The 18,561-nt window shown below is 43.0% G+C and overlaps 1 protein-coding gene across 4 annotated transcripts in view; it reads right to left on the bottom strand.

The window, feature by feature from the left end:
- med12 (mediator complex subunit 12) overlaps positions 1-18,561 on the bottom strand; it is a 178,759-nt gene that overhangs the window by 156,111 nt on the left and 4,087 nt on the right. For all 4 annotated transcript variants that reach the window (XM_060915213.1, XM_060915214.1, XM_060915215.1 and 1 more), the window contains exons 2-3: positions 6,095-6,199; positions 5,827-6,018 (exon numbers count right to left, since the gene is read on the bottom strand). In XM_060915213.1, coding sequence (XP_060771196.1) covers positions 5,827-6,018; positions 6,095-6,199 — 297 coding nt within the window. The remainder of the gene's footprint in view (positions 1-5,826; positions 6,019-6,094; positions 6,200-18,561) is intronic.

Genomic DNA, 18,561 nt, shown 5'->3' with positions numbered 1-18,561 from the left:
GGTCGAAGCTCACGCCGACGTAAACAACAAACATGGCTGCCTCCAGCGACTTTATGCCGAGATTCCATCTTAACACTTAGTTCGGAATTTTTTGATGAGGGATATAAACCTTATTATACATACGGGACGCTTTCCATGGAATAAAAACGTGTCTTCTATGCTCCATGTATTACGCTGCTCTCCCCAATAGAGAACGAGCGTGCGATATTGTTATAATATTGCAGAGGGTCAAGACAACACGACGTCACACATTGGAGCTCATGACAAAACTTTTCTGCTGAGCATGCGCACAGTCATTGCTTTGTCGGCCGGGAATGAGAGAAGACGAGGCTAATCCAGTGCTCGGTTGAAGCACTCAAGAAACTGAAATTAAAGATGCGCTGAACACCCGAAAGGCTACCAAAACTTCATTATATATTCTTCACGCATATTTACAAAGAGAGGGAAAAAAAAAAAAAAAAACATACCAATGGACACTGAAAAACTGGAAAAGAGACACGTCGGAGATGTAAAACTTGCGTGCTAGTGAGTGACTGTGAGAGTTTGTAAACAAACATGGCTGAGAGGTTTGCTTCATTAAAAGCGGAAGATTGAGAGAATTTTGGCTGCCAGGTCGCACCGTTGTGTGTAGCTATTGATGTTGATTTTAAAAGTAACGAAGTAAATTATAAAGGGAAATGAATACTTAAGTCTGAGGGGAAAAATTCTGTGGCAAGCGTGTGTGGAAGAAAAGTCCAGAGACAGGAATCTTAGTTTCTCAGTCGTTGGTATGTACTACTGATGAACGCTACAGCGGCTGGAAGGCGACTTCACTGCCACCGCTGTCAGCAACAACTTGCGGGTAAGCTAGCGTTGGCCTTTAGAAATGCTAATATGAAGAGAGTATGTATAATAATAATAAATAATAATAAAAATATGCATTAATATTGTAATTTTAATTTTGTTGGGTTTATACATGTACACGTTTAATATACGGGTCTGTCTCAGAAACTGGTCTCTCATTTGGGACATTATGGTCAAAAAATAAATTTTATAATTTTACTTTTTTTTTTTTGCATTTACCGAACACTCAATGTTTCTTTTGTCATGTTTAATAAGAATAAAGATAGTATCTTGCTTTATCTGGCCTCCACTGTGGAACATTTGATTACAATTCAAATGCTTTTGTAAATTTGATTTTCATATAAAATAACTCCATCATGAAGAATTAAAGCCCCTCCTTCACAGATGAGTGAAAATATTGAACAAATTTCCTCTTTTTGATTGCTTGGGTTAAAAATGCCAAGTTATGATGACTGAATTGATTATTCACTTAAATATGAATAATATGATACAGTTTGGGTATTTGATCTGGCGAAATAGGACACGATGGAAAAATCCAGAACACACCGGAAAGATGAGAATAACGGCGGTGGTAAAAGAACAGCGACTGTACCGGCTGAAGGTCGCGCGGGTCTCTGCTGCGGCGCGCGAGCAACGGGACGTCACTACCGCACCGGATGGAGCGCGAGGCGGGGGCGGGGCAAAATGACTGGCCATAGATTCTATCAAAATTGCCCATGGTTGCAAAATATTGGCCAAAAATACGCAAACAGTACAAAATATGAACGATGGAAAAGAAACATTCTATTGCCTTATACTGCAAGACTAAAACAAAATAAAACTGTCAAAACTCACCTTTTCAGTGATAACGTCCGAACAGATCACCCGTGTAACAGAAAGACCGCGAATGGAAGCACGATCAACTTCTAACTGTTGGAGTGGAAAATTCCATTCTACACATGCAAATTGTTAATGTGTGTCCTTCCCCGCACACAAATAACACGCTACGGTAAAAAATAGACCACGACTCATTTTATAGCTCAGAAATTCATACAGGACCAGCTACCATCGTAACATTCTGTAAGAAACACATTCTATACCTAACTTTCAGCTTTCGTTTTAAACAAAATCGCAGATTTATAACTAAATGTTTATATGGTGTAGTAATTTTAAGTTCCTACTTTTGGTGAGGTCGTGACCTTGACCCTGAGGCTTTCCGTTTAGATCAAAACACACGATCGTATTGGTTTTGGGTTTGCGGAAAATGGAGTTATGACAGTGATGAAATATTTTGCATGATGTTTTATTACGGTTATGATTATTCTGTGAGCGCACCAATCCTTAGGTGGATAAAGTTACAACTTAAAATGCAATTAGTGATAACTGTAGACTTTTCAGTGGACTGCAACCTTTTTAAGGGAACGCGATGTAGTCAACCATTTATCATGTCCCAGATCAAGCCGCCATTTTTCCACAAATTTGCAGAATTTTTGCCAAATTCTGAATAGAGTATTCACATCAAAGATTTAGTTTTATCTGTATTATTTCTTTCATCATTTTATTTCAAATTAAAACCAACATCACCATTCAACAGTATCCAGTTTCTGAGACAGACCCATATATAAAATTGTTTGAGTTATTTTTTATTTTATATATATAAAATTTATCATCACATGGCCCAATGTAAGATTAGCGGTGCTAAATTGGCTCCCTCTTTAAATTTATTATTGTCTTTTTTCATGGTATATCAGATATATTCCATTCAGCTACTTGTCTTCGACTCGTTCTCATATTCCATTCAGCGATCATGATAGAGAACGAGTCGAAGACAAGTAGCTGAATGGAATATATCTGATATACCACTCAAAGCCAGCCAATATTATTTACAAATATACCATGCACTGAGAAGCACTGGTAATAATAATAATAAAGTTAAATTTATATAGTGCCTTTCTTCTTATAGCCAAGGCTGCTTTACAATTATAAGGGGGGGGGGGGGGGGGGGTGTCCCACCAAATAAAGGTCAGGATGTCATTCCAATGATGTCGCAGCCACAGTCCCACCAAAAGGCGCACGAAAACAAGTTCCACACAGCGACTCTGCCGGGCAACATCGCTCAGAACACCGCGTCAAGCACAAAAGCACCGCCGCACAGAGCACTGGACAACCCCGATGTTTATTAAAAAAAAAAAAAAAAAAGCGCAATGAGCTCACTGCAGTCCATAGCGAGGAGCACAGGCATCACCCACGGCGAACCGAGGCCTTGAGGGAACCGACACCCGAAACTGGGTCTGGAGCTACACCACAACCGGCCGATAAAACACTCAAAAAACAAGCATCACACTACACAAACGCAGAAAAGAAAAGGGGAAAAAATAAAATAAAAAGCTCCGGTGAGAAGCAGCAGCCAGAACACGCATGGTGGTAATTCTGGATTCTCCTCAGTAACTGGTATCGTACTATTTTCTTTGGGGCTGCAAACCTCCTCACCACCTCGGAGAATCCATCATTTCGACCGAAGCCTCTCAGTGCAGCGTGTATTTGTTGATATGGTGACGTTTTCTGTGAGATGTTGTGAATGTAATATTTATGGAAGGAGTCTCCAGTGTCAGTTTTGTAACAGGAGAATCTTAAAACCACAAGTGTGTGGTTTCTCAATTCCCTGACAAGCTGCATTTTTTGTTCCGGACTAAACAGAGTTTCAGATGATTTCTGATTTAATATTTCCCCTGTGACGCACTGTTCTGAGGAGGAACCGGTCATTTTTTTGTTTAAAAAGACCTGCACTGCTAAAGCTAAATATTCAGAATAAACCTCATCTTGTGCACTGTTTCTGTGCTGCGTATTCTTGGGTTTCAGTCACGTGACTTTCCTTAGCGATTTCACTTCCAGTAAAACAGCCTGTGGTTGAGTAAACCAAAACGGCTGCTGTAGTGCAAACAACTAGCGATAACGTATCAGAGTACGCTCGTAATCTAGAAGCCACCGCTCGCTTTAAATATATTCATTAGATTGCTATGTGCAATGGAATCGAGCCCTACAGTCTGGGAAAGAAGGATTTGTTATACGATCTCAAACTACCCTTCAGTCGAGTTCCCCAACATCTCCAACTATCTGGTGTTGCAGACGTCCTTCTACACCACAAAACAGATGAAAGCGTGGAAGAGTACGGAGGCTTACAACTTTTTTTTTTTTTTATAATGTGGCTGGGTAAAGAACCTCGGTATCAAGTCGCTGCCCAATGAATCCTGTATTGTTTTTGCCCGTCAAAGTATGGTTTATTAAGCTTGTCGTTCGCGTCTTTACAACGAAGCACAAACAGTTCACTTGATTCTCACTTGTGTTAGCTCTTATCTCTCAGCTAAATCATTCACAAAGATCATCAGAAACCCCTTTAAAGACCTGGATCTTAGTTAAACAAGACAGAGAAGTGATCACGGCGCATTGTAACTGTACGGCTGGGGAAGAATTTTGTCACGACCTTCATGCATATGGACTTTGTGAGGAGTGAACAAAGACACAGCTGGAGACTTTAGCGCTTCGTGACTCAAAAAAAGTATCGTAAAACAACACGTAGCAAGAAAAGTACTTGGAAAACACTAAGGACGTCGCTGAGAGGGAGATACAAACCTTCCACCAAGTGATCGCTGCAAACTCGAGCACGCTTCGACTCGGCTCCCTTCGATTTCAGCGAGAGGTTCGAAAGCCACCTTTCTCGACGTCTTTTTGTGAAATCCTGTGTTCGTTCACCCTTTTTTAGTGAACCCTGAAGAAACTTATCAGTTTTATGGTTTGATCGATTCGAACAACGCAAGCGTAAGGCATTTTTCATGCGAGCAATGAAGCTTCTCTGTACAAACTGAGCTTTGGTAGACCACCAGCTAAAGTTTTGAATAATTAATGAGGCAGATGTGATGTCACATGAAACCCAAGAATAAACACCAAACGAGTTGACTTTGGTTGGTAAACCCTATGTATGTGTTCTTTCATCATCATTTCTACTAGGGATGTTAACCGATGACCGTTTGACCAGTGGTTGACCGAATCAACATCAACCGGTTAATTTTTTTTTGGTTGTTGGTTAAAAAATAAATAAATAAAATCAATCGTTTTGAAGCTGCCGATTTTGGAGCGGAGAACCTGGAATTCTGTGTTGTAAACGCTTGGGGCATGCCATGCGGTGTAAGGACGACAGCTGACAAATCAGAAACACCCATTCAGTCATGTCCCGCCCTCCCGCTGCCACTCGGCGAAAAAAAAGTGTAGACACAGGCTTTTTAGCTTACAAATTACTATTCTGTTTTGTTTTGTTTTTTTATTATTATTAGAAGGCACATGGAGTTTAGTCCTGCCTTGGCCAGTGCATTCTGAAAGTATGTTTCGGTCTGTAGCCAACAATGCATGTTATTGCAGATCATATCTCTCCACACAAACTAAAGGCGCAGATGCTGACTTTTTCACGGCTGAATCGTGCAGATCCGATTTTTTTTTTTTTAGGGGGGGCGTTGGAGTGTCTGAATAATTTCATCAGAGTAAATTCTGTATTAAAATTACTAAATAAATGCTGTTACAGTCCATAAAACATAGGAAGTATAAGAAGAAACCAGTAAATCAGAAAGCTGCGCACATTTGCACAGCTTCCGCGCAAACGTGCGCAGCTTTCTGATTTACTGTTTTCTTCTCATACTTATACTTCCTGTTTCATGGACTAATGGCATTTGCTTATTTAGTCATTTTAATACAGAATTTACTCTGATGAAATTATTCAGACACTCCAACGCCCCCCCCCAAAAAAAATCGGATCTGCACGATTCAGCCGTGAAAAAGGCGGCATCCGCCAAAAGGCGCACCGTTTGCATCCCTGTTTAAACTCATAGGTTAACCGACTTTAACCGGCTAATGAGGCTCGGTGGTCGGTCAAGATTTTTTTTAGTTTTCGCCATCCCTAATTTCTAGTGTGTTGGTTGCCACAGCTGAATAAAAATCCAACATGTGAACTCAAACCTTCTTAGCCAGCTGAGTGAGAGGTTTCGTCCCAGCCAAGTCTGTAAACCAGTTGTTGATGGAGCTCTGCGATCGTGCCGTGACCAGCCAGAAGTTGTCCTTCTGGTTGACCTGTGGCTTCCTCTTGCCCGTGTCTGGGAAGGTGTTGCATCGCAGCTTTTCTGCAATGATGCTGCTGAAGTTGGAGCTAATCTGAAAAACAAGAGCAAGACATTACAGCTCTGTGCATGACTTGTACCCCCCGCTGTTTGAATTTGAAGGAACGTACCTTAGAGGGGTTAAAGTTGACATTTTTCGCACTACCGTGCTCATCCCCTGATACAGCCGGCTGGTTATTGAATCCTTGCTTCACGTTCAATGCAGTCAATTCATCCTAAAAGAACAACCCACAACACCAAGAGGAAACTTTTCAGAGGCTGTGCATAGGCGAGTGGTGAAGGTCAGGACGTTCAAACTGAAGCACAAATTACACTTCCTGATCGAGGAGGGAAAGAAAATGGGCACCAGTTTGGGAAAACCCGTCAGATGTGGATGTGGCTGAAGGAAGTTTGGACCAAAAGTGAGTTTTTCTGCAAATAGATCACTCTGGATATGTATACACAAGATGGCTGCCGTGCGTATCCTGCTGCCACTTGGTACGTTCTCAGAAATTACCATGACGCATCTACATATTGCAATACAATATAGTCTTATTCTATCCACATTCACTGGATATGAGCAATCACACGCTCTGATTGGCTACTCTACGACTAGGATATCAACTCGTATACCGTGAGTAGAGAAAAACAAAATGGTGGCGCGTGTTGCTGAACCAACCGAGGATGAAATAAAAAACAACCCCCCCCCCAAAAAAAAAATGGAACCCAGTTAAACAAATGAGACAAAAACATACTTGGTCATTTATTTATTGAGGAAAATGATCCAGTTTTATATATCTGTGAGTGGCAAAAGTATGTGAACCTCTAGGATTAGCAGTTAATTTGAAGGTGAAATTAGAGTCAGGTGTTTTCAATCAATGGGATGACAATCAGGTGTGAGTGGGCACCCTGTTTTATTTAAAGAACAGGGATCTATCAAAGTCTGATCTTCACAACACATGTTTGTGGAAGTGAATCATGGCACGAACAAAGGAGGTTTCTGAGGAGCTCAGAAAAAGCGTTGTTGATGCTCATCAGGCTGGAAAAGGTTACAAAACCATCTCTAAAGAGTTTGGACTCCACCAATCCACAGTCAGACAGATTGTGTACAAATGAAGGAAATTCAAGACCATTGTTACCCTCCAGGAGTGGTCGACCAACAAAGATCGCTCCAAGAGCAAGGCGTGTAATAGTCGGCGAGGTCACAAAGGACCCCAGGGTAACTTTTAAGCAACTGAAGGCCTCTCTCACATTGGCTAATGTTAATGTTCATGAGTCCACCATCAGGAGAACACTGAACAGCAATCGTGTGCAAGGACAGTTTGCAAGGAGAAAGCCACTGCTCTCCAAAAAGAACATTGCTGCTCGTCTGCAGTTTGCTAAACATCACGTGGACAAGCCAGAAGGCTATTGGAAAAATGTTTTGTGGACGGATGAGACCAAAATAGAACTTTTTGGTTTAAATGAGAAGTGTTATGTTTGGAGAAAGGAAACCACTGCATTCCAGCATATGAACCTTATCCCATCTGTAAAACATGGTGGTGGTAGTATCATGGTTTGGGCCTGTTTTGCTGCATCTGGGCCAGGACGGCTTGCCATCATTGATGGAGCAATGAATTCTGAATTATCCCAGCGAATTCTAAAGGAAAATGTCAGGACATCTGTCCATGAACTGAATCTCAAGAGAAGGTGGGTCATGCAGCAAGACAACGACCCTAAACACACACATCGTTCTACCAAAGAATGGTTAAAGAAGAATAAAGTGAATGTTTTGGAATGGCCAAGTCAAAGTCCTGACCTTAATCCAATGGAAATGTTGTGGAAGGACCTGAAGCAAGCAGTTCATGTGTGGAAACCCACCAACATCCCAGAGTTGAAGCTGTTCTGTACGGAGGAACAGGCTAAAATTCCTCCAAGCCGGTGTGCAGGACTGATCAACAGTTACCGCAAACGTTTAGTCGCTGTTATTGCTGCACAAGGGGGTCACACCAGATACTGAAAGCAAAGGTTCACATACTTTTGCCACTCACAGATATGTAATATTGGATCATTTTCCTCAATAAATAAATGACCAAGTATAATATTTTTGTCTCATTTGTTTAACTGGGTTCTCTTTATCTACTTTTAGGACTTGTGTGAAAATCTGATGATGTTTTAGGTCATATTTATGCAGAAACATAAATTCTAAAGGGTTCACAAACTTTCAAGCACCACTGTATATTTCAGACACTTTTTCAACTCATCTTGACTTTTTGCCTGTAAAGATCATGTTCAAGATCACAGAAGGAACCAGTTTAACAAACATAACGGTAAAAACGGTCAGTGTGTCTAAAGATGACTAAAACCTTGCGAGATCAGTGCGATTTCCTCACGCAGCGGAAGTCATGCTTTGATCAGATTGTTGGAGAGCGACAGCTCAGAATCAAACAGACAAAACCAAACTCAGCTCCGTTATTAATCAGACCCCAGCTGCAGCCTCACACCCTCATTAAAACACAGAGACGGAGGACAGCATACAAAAGGTTCAGATGTTTAAATCGTCTAATAAACCGGTGGTAGTAACGAGGAACATGGCCGACAGAACAGGACTGACTGAGTGAATCAGCACTTATCCCCCCAAAGACGACACAGTGAACCGAGTGCAGACACACAAACGGGGCCGAAAGGAAAACGAAACCCAAAATAAAAACACCGCCTGCCGATCGAGGCAAGCGTCCTAAGGTGCTCTCCGCATGTTTCACTTCACAATACAACTTTAGAACAATTTATCCATGTTAAACGTTACGATATTACTCAGAAGAGTTTTAGCACTGAAACCAGTTCTCCGGCTTTAACCTTAATGGATCACCAGTACACCGTTTACCTTCATTACACAGAGCCAGCACAAACACCGACTCCATCACAAATCACCAGGTGGCACCTCTCTGCCTGTCTCTCACTGTAATAATAATAAATTAATTCTCCCACAGGGTTTTTCAGAACTAATTTACAACACAGAATTAATTTTTCAATTAGCCAAACCTGCATATCTTTGCTGTGTGTGTGTCTGTCTCTATCTGTCTGTTTCGCTGCCTGTCTCTCCCTCCCTCGCTGCCAGTCTGTCTGCATCTTGCTCTCTCTGGCCATGTGTGTCTCTCTTGATATACCTGTCTGCCTCCCTCCGCCTGTGTCTTGCTCTCTCTCTCTCCCTATGCCCATGTGTCTCTCTTTCTATGCCTGTCTCTTTGTCTCCATCTCCCTCTCTCCCCGTCTGCCTGCCTGTGTCTCTCTCTCTCTCTCCATGTGCATCTCTTTCTAGGCCTGTCTGTCTCTGTCTCCCCCTCTGTCTGTGTCTCACTCTCTCCGTCTGCCTGCGTCTCTCTCTCCCTCTCTCCCCGTCTGCCTGCCTGTGTCTCTCTCTCTCTCTCTCTCCATGTGCATCTCTTTCTCGGCCTGTCTGTCTCCCCCTCTCTGTCTGTGTCTCACTCTCTCCGTCTGCCTGCGTCTCTCTCTCCCTCTCTCCCCGTCTGCCTGCCTGTGTCTCTCTCTCTCTCTCCATGTGCATCTCTTTCTCGGCCTGTCTGTCTCTGTCTCCCCCTCTCTCTCTCTCTGTCTGCGTCTCACTCTCTCCGTCTGCCTGCGTCTCTCTTTCCCTGTGCGTGTCTCTCTCTCTCTGCCCATGTGTGTCTCTTTCTATGCCTGTCTCCCCCTCTCTCTCTCTGCCCATGTGTCACACTCTCCCTCTGCCCGTGTGTCGCTCTCTTTCTATGCCTGTCTGTCTGTCTCCCCCTCTCTCTCTCTGTCTGCGTCTCTCTCTCCATCTGCCTGCGTCTCTCTCTCTCTCCCTGTGTGTGTGTCTCTCTCTGCCCATGTGTGTCTCTCTTTCTATGCCCGTCTCCCCCTCTCTCTCTGCCCATGTGTCACACTCTCCCTCTGCCCGTGTGTCGCTCTCTTTCTATGCCTGTCTGTCTCTGCCTCCCCCTCTCTACCTGTCCCTCTCTGCCCATGTGTCGCTCTCTCTATGCCTGTCTGTCTCTTTGTCTCCCCCCTCTCTCTCTCTCTCTCTCTCTGCCCGTGTGCGTCTCTCTTTCTATGCCTGTCTGTCTGTCTCCCCCTCTCTCTCTCTGCCCATGTGTCACTCTCTCCCTCTGCCCGTGTGTCGCTCTCTATGCCTGTCTGTCTCTGCCTCCCCCTCTCTACCTGTCCGTCTCTGCCCGTGTCGCTCTCTCTATGCCTGCCTGTCTCTTTGTCTCCCCCCTCTCTCTCTCTGTCTGCATCTCGCTCTCTCCCTCTGCCTGCCTGCCCGTCTCTCTCTCTCTCCGTGTGTTCCCTGCCTCAGATGGGTTGAATACAGAGAAGGAACGTCGCTGTGCTGTAATGTAGATGGAACAAAGAAAAGCTTCTAATTCTAAAAATCTGAAATTTCTCTAACCATGTGATTTTTTTTTTTAAACTGGCAACAACTCCGACTTCTTTTATGAAGTTTAAATTTCACTCGGCGAGAGAACGCATACGCAATACTGACACGCACGCAAGTAAACAATCCTGTTGTCATAGCAACACAATTCTTGCCATCTGGAGAGATCACTTTTCTCAGTGAATAAAACAAACAAAAGCACGGCACACAAAATGATCAATGAGGATTATTTTTTTTACACCCAAATGCTGGACACTCGGAATCTTTAGGGCTATTTACGACAATCTAGAAGCACCACGAGCCTCCGCAAGTCATGTAGCGCATCGGTGATGCCACGATTTGTCCTCAGAGCGCGACACCTGAACCTCGGAGAGAGGAAGATGGTGGCACGCAGGGACATCGTTTTTTTTCTTTTTAAAATGAAACCTGTACACCTTACGCAGGGACAAACATGAACACGTCTCGTACAGTATAAAGGAGTTTATTTGGGGGTTTCGTTTGGATTTTATGAGAGAGAGAGGACACGAGAATCCGTTCGCTTTACAGAGGACTGTCTCTCGCTCGTCAATCACAGACCGCTGGCTGGAACTCACCATGACCAGACCTGGGCTTTTTAAAATCTCCAAAGCAGCATCTCCAATCACAGAATCCGACTAGAACTTGAGCTTCTTGTTCAAAAGTATACAAAAGCACATATTAGACCAACATCCAGTACCAGTCAAAAGTTTGTGCACCCCTACTCAACTCATTCATAGGTTTCTCTCTATTGTGATTATTTTCTACATTGTAAAACAATACAGAACAGGCTTTCGTCTAAACGGGGGAACAGAGGCGCTGCGCCCTCTTACTCTCGGCGTGCGCCCCCTTACCAACTCCGTGAAAACATCCCAGCAACACTACGTGACAATGTGTCTGATCATCAAATACGTTATAATTGCTCCAAAAATATTCCAATCATAGTAGATACACCGCCAGACGGTGCAAAAACAATCCGAATTGGCGTTTTCCAGACTGAGGCGCCATGTTGTTTAGTTGTTTACTTGTCGCGGCTGCTCTCGCGAGATTTGACATGGGTTACATACAAGGTCAGCTGACTTGTAGAGCGAGATTTCTCGAGACTGAATGACCTTTCACCCACCGGCGCGGGAGCTTTTGACAGAAGTAGTTCGCGAGTTGTTTTTGTTGACACTTGGGCATTTAAAGATGTCATCCCGCGGCACGAAGCGGAAGAAAGCCAAAGACTGTCCGGGGCAGAAGAAGATTACTTCTTTCTTTTTCAATGTTGACAGACAATTTGTTACAATTTCCCTCTCAGATAGCCTCAGAATGTCCCATTGGAGCATTTTTCAAAGGCTTTGCATGGCGGGGGGGGACAACCGGCACCATCCCCCCCCCGCTTCGCTCCCTCGCCATGGTGAGCGCCCTCATACTAAATTTTTCTAGAAAAAACCCTGCACAAGACATCAAAACCATGAAATAACACCTGGAATTGTGTCGTAAACATCTCATCTCATTATCTCTAGCTGCTTTATCCTGTTCTACAGGGTCGCAGGCAAGCTGGAGCCTATCCCAGCTGACTACGGGCGAAAGGCGGGGTACACCCTGGACAAGTCGCCAGATCATCACAGGGCTGACACATAGACACAGACAACCATTCACACTCACATTCACACCTACGCTCAATTTAGAGTCACCAGTTAACCTAACCTGCATGTCTTTGGACTGTGGAGGAAACCGGAGCACCCGGAGGAAACCCACGCGGACACGGGGAGAACATGCAAACTCCACACAGAAAGGCCCTCGCCGGCCACGGGGCTCGAACCCGGACCTTCTTGCTGTGAGGCGACAGCACCAACCACTACACCACCGTGCCACCCCATACAAATTGTATTTCATAATATTTCCAATAGGTCCGTATCGTGAAGTACTGTGACCGAGGTCTTGAAAGTACTCACCGAGGCCGAGGTCACGGTATTTCACCATACAGACAGACCTTAAGCTGGTAAATGATATACTTAAACAAAAAATATATATATTTATATAAAAATAAAATAAATTAAAAAAAAAGGTGTTTCATATTTTAGATTCTTCAGCGTAGCCAGCGTTTCCCTTGACGCTTTGTACACCATTGTCATTCTCTGAACCAGCTTCATGAGGCAGTCACCTGGAATGCTTTTCGATTAACAGGTGCCTCGTCAGAAGTTAATGAGTGCAATTTCTTGCCTTCTTAATGCATTCGAGCTCAAACAGTAAATAATAAAAGATACAGTAAAGTGGTATGGAGTAATCCGCATTATGTCAAGAACCGCTCAACTAAGTAAAGAGAAACGACGTCTATCATTACTTTACGACACGAGGCAGCTTTTAATGAATAACTCGAGGCCTGTGCAGGTCTGAACTCAGCCTTTTTCTGTGGAATCGCTACCTGAGGCTGGCACCAAAGATCATTCTTAAACACACTCCAACTCCGTTAGATACACACGCACAGATGCAGGTGTGTCTCTCGGCTTCAGCCAAAGGCAGAGCCAAAAATACAGAAAGAAAAAAAAAAAAAAAAAAACACACTGAATCAGAAGGCGTACAAACTTTTGATTGGTACTGTATGTGTGCGCACGTGCATTTGTTGATTTATTGGTGAAAAGTTCAACACGCAGCTCAAATAAATATCTAGAATATTACTGCACACGTAAATAATGTGCATCCTTTTAATAAGTTTGCTTGTATCAGGTGAAAATTCTAATTTCATCCAAACTGCTTGAAACTAGGGATGTTAACCGATGACCGTTTGACCGTTTGACCGGTGGTTGACCGAATCAACGTCAACTGGTTAATTTTTTTTTGGTTGTCAGTTAAAATAAATAAATAAATCGTTTTGAAGCTGCCGATTTTGGAGCGGAGAACCTGGAATTCTGTGTTGTAAACGCTTGGGGCGTGCCATGCGGTGTAAGGACGACAGCTGACAAATCAGAAACACCCATTCAGTCAAGTCCCGCCCCAGTTGAAAACAGCTGCCACTCGGCGAGAGAAAAGTGTAGACACAGGCTTTTTAGCTTACAAATTACTATTCTGTTTTTTTTTTAAATTATTATTAGAAGGCACATGGAGTTTAGTCCTGCCTTGGCCAGTGCATTCTGAAAGTATGTTTCGGTCTGTAGCCAACAATGCATGTTATTGCAGATCATCTCTCTCCACACAAACTAAAGGCGCAGATGCCGACTTTTTCATGGCTGAATCGTGCAGATCCGATTTTTTTTTTTTTTTTTAGGGGGGGGCGTTGGAGTGTCTGAATAATTTCATCAGAGTAAATTCTGTATTAAAATTACTAAATAAGAAAATGCCGTTGAAATTATTCAGACACTCCAACGCCCCCCCCCCAAAAAAAAACGGATCTGCACGATTCAGCCGTGAAAAAGGCGGCATCTGCCAAAAGGCCCGCCGTTTGCATCCCTGTTAAACTCGTAGGTTAACCGACTTGAACCGGCTAACGAGGCTCGGTGGTCGGTCAAGATTTTTTTTTAGTTTTCGCCATCCCTATTTGAAACTGCTCTCATTGAATTCAGAACAAAATACTTTTTACAGACTTAAAAAAAAAAAATACCTTTGTCCGGTATTGAGATATTACAAATCGAAGATTGGGGGTAAAAAAATAATTATTATTTTTAAAAACTGCCGTAATATTCCGTATGAGGATCACATGGTCCAAAATAGGCCTCGTTAGCTAATCAAATGTTTTTTCTTCAAGATATTTACATGGAGATTGGCAGGCACGTAGATGGTTGTATACTGAACACAAAGTTAGAAAAATTAGTAAAAAAAACAAGTATTTAATTATGCCATGTAGGTAAAAACGTTAAATCGGTACGCTCTCTCCTTCAGAGTTTCACCAAATGGCTTTATTTGGGCCATCTAAAGCTGATCTTAACTCTCATTTATACACTGATCAAAACTTCCAATGCAGCACTTGAAATTTTGAAATATTCTGTGTACGCAAAAGATCGTGGTTTTGTGTAAACTACACCTTAAAATCTCATGAGATTGTTTTGATTTTGCTGTCTGGGCAGTTCGTTCCACTTGAATGCACATTGTTTAGAGGTTTGCGACTCCGCTCAGGTTGAGTAGAACTCATCGACCAATCCTTCTTAAACTTGGTCTATAGATAGTTTTCACATGACGTCACAGAGTCGGGGATTCCCTAGTGGCGGCCATCTTGCGGGTCAAGCTTACCGTACGGGTCACTGAGCACACATTGTAACGTGCGAGTACAAAGTCTTCAAAAGAACCCAAGCAGGCTATTTAAAGCTAGCAATGGTGCACACCTGTTGCATTCACGGCTGTCGCAATAGGTCAGATGATGAAGTCAAGCGGAGCTTTTATGGAATTCCCACTGTACGGGAGCACGAAGGCGAGCAAACAAACTCAGCATACAAAGGAGAAATCTATGGCTTGCGAGAATCAACTGCAAGGATTATCAGCCTTCCAAACACAGCAACGTCTGCTCCGATCATTTTATAAGTGGTAAGTTGTTTAAATAAAGAATCAATTGTGTTCAAGTTTGTTTTTGGAAACCAAAACATCATGTAAACAATCTCTGGAGAATGCCTAACTGGAACCGCTGAGTGTATGTTTACATTGTAATGTACACTTAATATCGCTCGTTTGTCACGTTTCTGTTTGACACTTGTTGAGAGCTCTAAAATTCCAATGTTTACATACCTTGGCTGTAATTAGGACACGACTGTCACTTGGTTTTATATGGTGGACTTCACGGACCCAGCCACAGACAAAATAATTGTATGACTCCAGCGACTTGTATGCTTTGAGGTCGTCAAGTGTGTAGGCACTTTTACTATTCACGAAATAGTTCACAATATCAGGGTACGATATGGATGGCAGCCCTGCATAGTCACTTGAAAATGCATCTTTGTCCACTTCGTAGGGGTCAATTCCCCCAATTAAGGCCAGTTTGGCTGCATAACGTTGTCGTGAGATGTCGTCCAATGTATCCATATACTTCCGTTTGCTTGATTTTGCCGACATTGATCTTTATTTTAGAAAACTGACTATATAACTTCATAAATTCGTCTGAGATAACGTAGCCGGTAATAGCGATGGTCCATTTTGTTAGCCCCACAAGATGGCGGCCGGAGGGCGTTCCCCAGAATGCCGCGACGTCAGTGAAAACTCTCTATAAATAGCCGTAGTGATGGCCAATTTAAATACTCATTGGCATTGTACTGGTGCAACGTTCGACCATGGCACGACTACGTCAAAATCAGCGAGAAAGAGCCACCGGTATGCTTGTTGGTGGAATGTCACAAAGACAGGTCGCAAGGGCTCTGGGTGTCAACCGTTTCGCATCTCTGGAGCCGGCATAACGACACAGAAAGCACTAACGCCTGACCACGTGCTCCCAGATCACGTCACCACCCCTCAGCAGGACCGCCATATTCGTCTCCAGCACCTTTGCAATCGCTTCCTGCCAGCTACAGGCATGGCTGCACAGACCAGAGATCGTCATCAGAACAGGATCAGCGACCAAACAGTACACAATCGCTTGCGTGAAGCTGGGTCGCACAACTGACATCCCAGTTGTGGTCTGGTGTTGACTCCTGGAATGGACAAGGGAACATTTGGGCTGGAACGCGCTTAAATGGAACAGGGTCCTTTTCTGATGAATCAAGGTTCAAGTTGAGTGTTGCTGATGGCAGAGCGCGTGTTTGGCGTAGGTGACAGGAACGTTATGCTGACGCTAATGTCCTGGAGCGTGAGCGCTGGGGTGGACCGGCAATCATGGTGCGGGCTGGAATAGGCAGCAGACAGAAGACCGAGCTCGTTTTCATCGATGGAAACCTCAAAGCGGCCCATTACCGTGATGGCCCCTGTCGCAGTTCCACTGATGACTCGCTACCCCCTAATGCTGCAACAGGATAACGCGACACCACATGTCGCCAGAGTCTGTCAGGAATACCTGAGGCAGAACAACGTTCAGTGTCTTGATTGGCCAGCGTTTTCCACAGATTTAAACCCTATAGAGCACCGATGGGATATCCTGGCTCGTCGAGTAAGAAGGCGTGATCCAGAACCCTTCGATTCGATGCATTGGAGAATTCAGGCTGTGCGTGATGCCAGAGGTAGCCATACAAGATACGGACTTTGATGATCCAGAATCACACTTGGATTTGACGTTATGAATTTCAAACCGGGACCAATTTGCTTTTCCATGCACGACTCTAAAATGGTGTATTTGAGTTAAACCTTGATATTTAAATGTGCATTGTTAAATTTATCATGAGAAAATGCCACGCATCGTAATAAACCTGAGTGTTGCGTTGGAAGTTTTGATCAGTGTACGTCACAAAGGAAAAATCAACGTTAATTATAAAATCTGCATAAATAAATCACTGAATGTCGTTCACATCTACCATTCCCTATCAAAATAAAAAACAAAAGATTATTTCTAATACCCTCTTTGTGCTCTGTAGGCCTTTGTATTTCTCAAAAGTAGGGCCTACTACTGTTTATATTAAGGAATATAAATGATTTCGATTAATATTCACAGCTTTCAAGGCAAACCTCGAAAAAACTGTGACCCACATCCAATAAACAATTCCAATTAACTGAACTTGACACTCGCGTTTCTGACTTACGGGTTTTTTTTTAAATCCCATCACTAAACTCTCAATATTTTTCATCAAAACAACTCCAGTTATAGTCTAAAATAACTTTACATGAATCAGTTTGATTTGAAAAAATAAGTAGGTAAAGCTCTGAAAACGCACTTCAAAGTCTCCCATGAATCATAACATCAAAACTAACTGATGGAAAAGTTTTCTGAACCCTTCATCAGAAACAATGAGAGCAAGAGAACATGCCTATAAAAGTTATCTGATTGATACTGACGAGTAATCCAGTTGGAAACCGATCGGGGGGGGGGGGGGGGGGGGGGGGGGACTGAGCACTTTCCCGTGACTCAAAAAGAAAAGCACCAGCAGTTTCCCGACATCCCGCGAGCAGAGAGTGAACTTTGTCATACCAACTTCAACCTGCCATTACTCACAAAGTACTGAACAGATCTTAACCAGATACATTTCTTTGGAAAGCGGCGGCACGGTGGTGTAGTGGTTAGCGCTGTCGCCTCACAGCAAGAAGGTCCGGGTTCGAGCCCCGTGGCCGGCGAGGGCCTTTCTGTGTGGAGTTTGCATGTTCTCCCCGTGTCCGCGTGGGTTTCCTCCGGGTGCTCCGGTTTCCCCCACAGTCCAAAGACATGCAGGTTAGGTTAACTGGTGACTCTAAATTGACCGTAGGTGTGAATGTGAGTGTGAATGGTTGTCTGTGTCTATGTGTCAGCCCTGTGATGACCTGGCGACTTGTCCAGGGTGTACCCCGCCTTTCGCCCGTAGTCAGCTGGGATAGGCTCCAGCTTGCCTGCGACCCTGTAGAACAGGATAAAGCGGCTAGAGATAATGACATGAGATTTCTTTGGAAAGCAGAAATGATGAGCTTTTTAATGATAGTATTCACAATAAAAAATATTCAAGAATTAAGCAATGACAGATTTGGAAACTTAGATGAGCGTCTGCATGGACAATTTTCACAGCACGGCCAGCGAGCGTCTGATACGCCTAATACAGGGTCTGTGAATTTTATTCCATTTATTGGTGGAAAGTTCAGCCATTTAAAAAAAAAAACCCAAAACAAAAACAATTCTGTCACCAATAAATATGCAAAATATTACTGCACACATCTAAAGGGTCACTTAAAAATAAATAAATAAATAAATAAATAAAACAGAATTATATATAGAGCGGTGGCTTCAATTAGACACCTTAATGATCTTTTGGCCATTGCAAAAGTAGAAAAGACTTTCAATACATAAATCGTGCATGAATAATTCCTCAAACTTCCACTGGGAAAAAAATGAGTTGATTCCTGATTACTGAGCGTATCAGATCACATGACACCGATCCACAATTATCGACAGCTTTGTCCACAGTTAGACAGTCAGATGATGACAATAATAATAATAATAATAAATTATTATTATTATTATCATCATCATCATCATCAAGTTAACAGTTTTTATTTAAAATTTGTTTTACAAAGACATTTAATACAAAATATCTTTGATATAAATATACGGATGTCGGTGTTTACATAAACGAGGCATTAATTCTAATGTTTGTAAACAAATGAACTGATAAT

The sequence above is a fragment of the Neoarius graeffei genome, chromosome 2 (assembly GCF_027579695.1).
Source record: "Neoarius graeffei isolate fNeoGra1 chromosome 2, fNeoGra1.pri, whole genome shotgun sequence".
Classification (NCBI taxonomy): domain Eukaryota; kingdom Metazoa; phylum Chordata; class Actinopteri; order Siluriformes; family Ariidae; genus Neoarius; species Neoarius graeffei.
The sequence above is the reverse complement of the archived record's forward strand: the minus strand, read 5'-3'. Positions and strand labels throughout refer to the sequence as shown.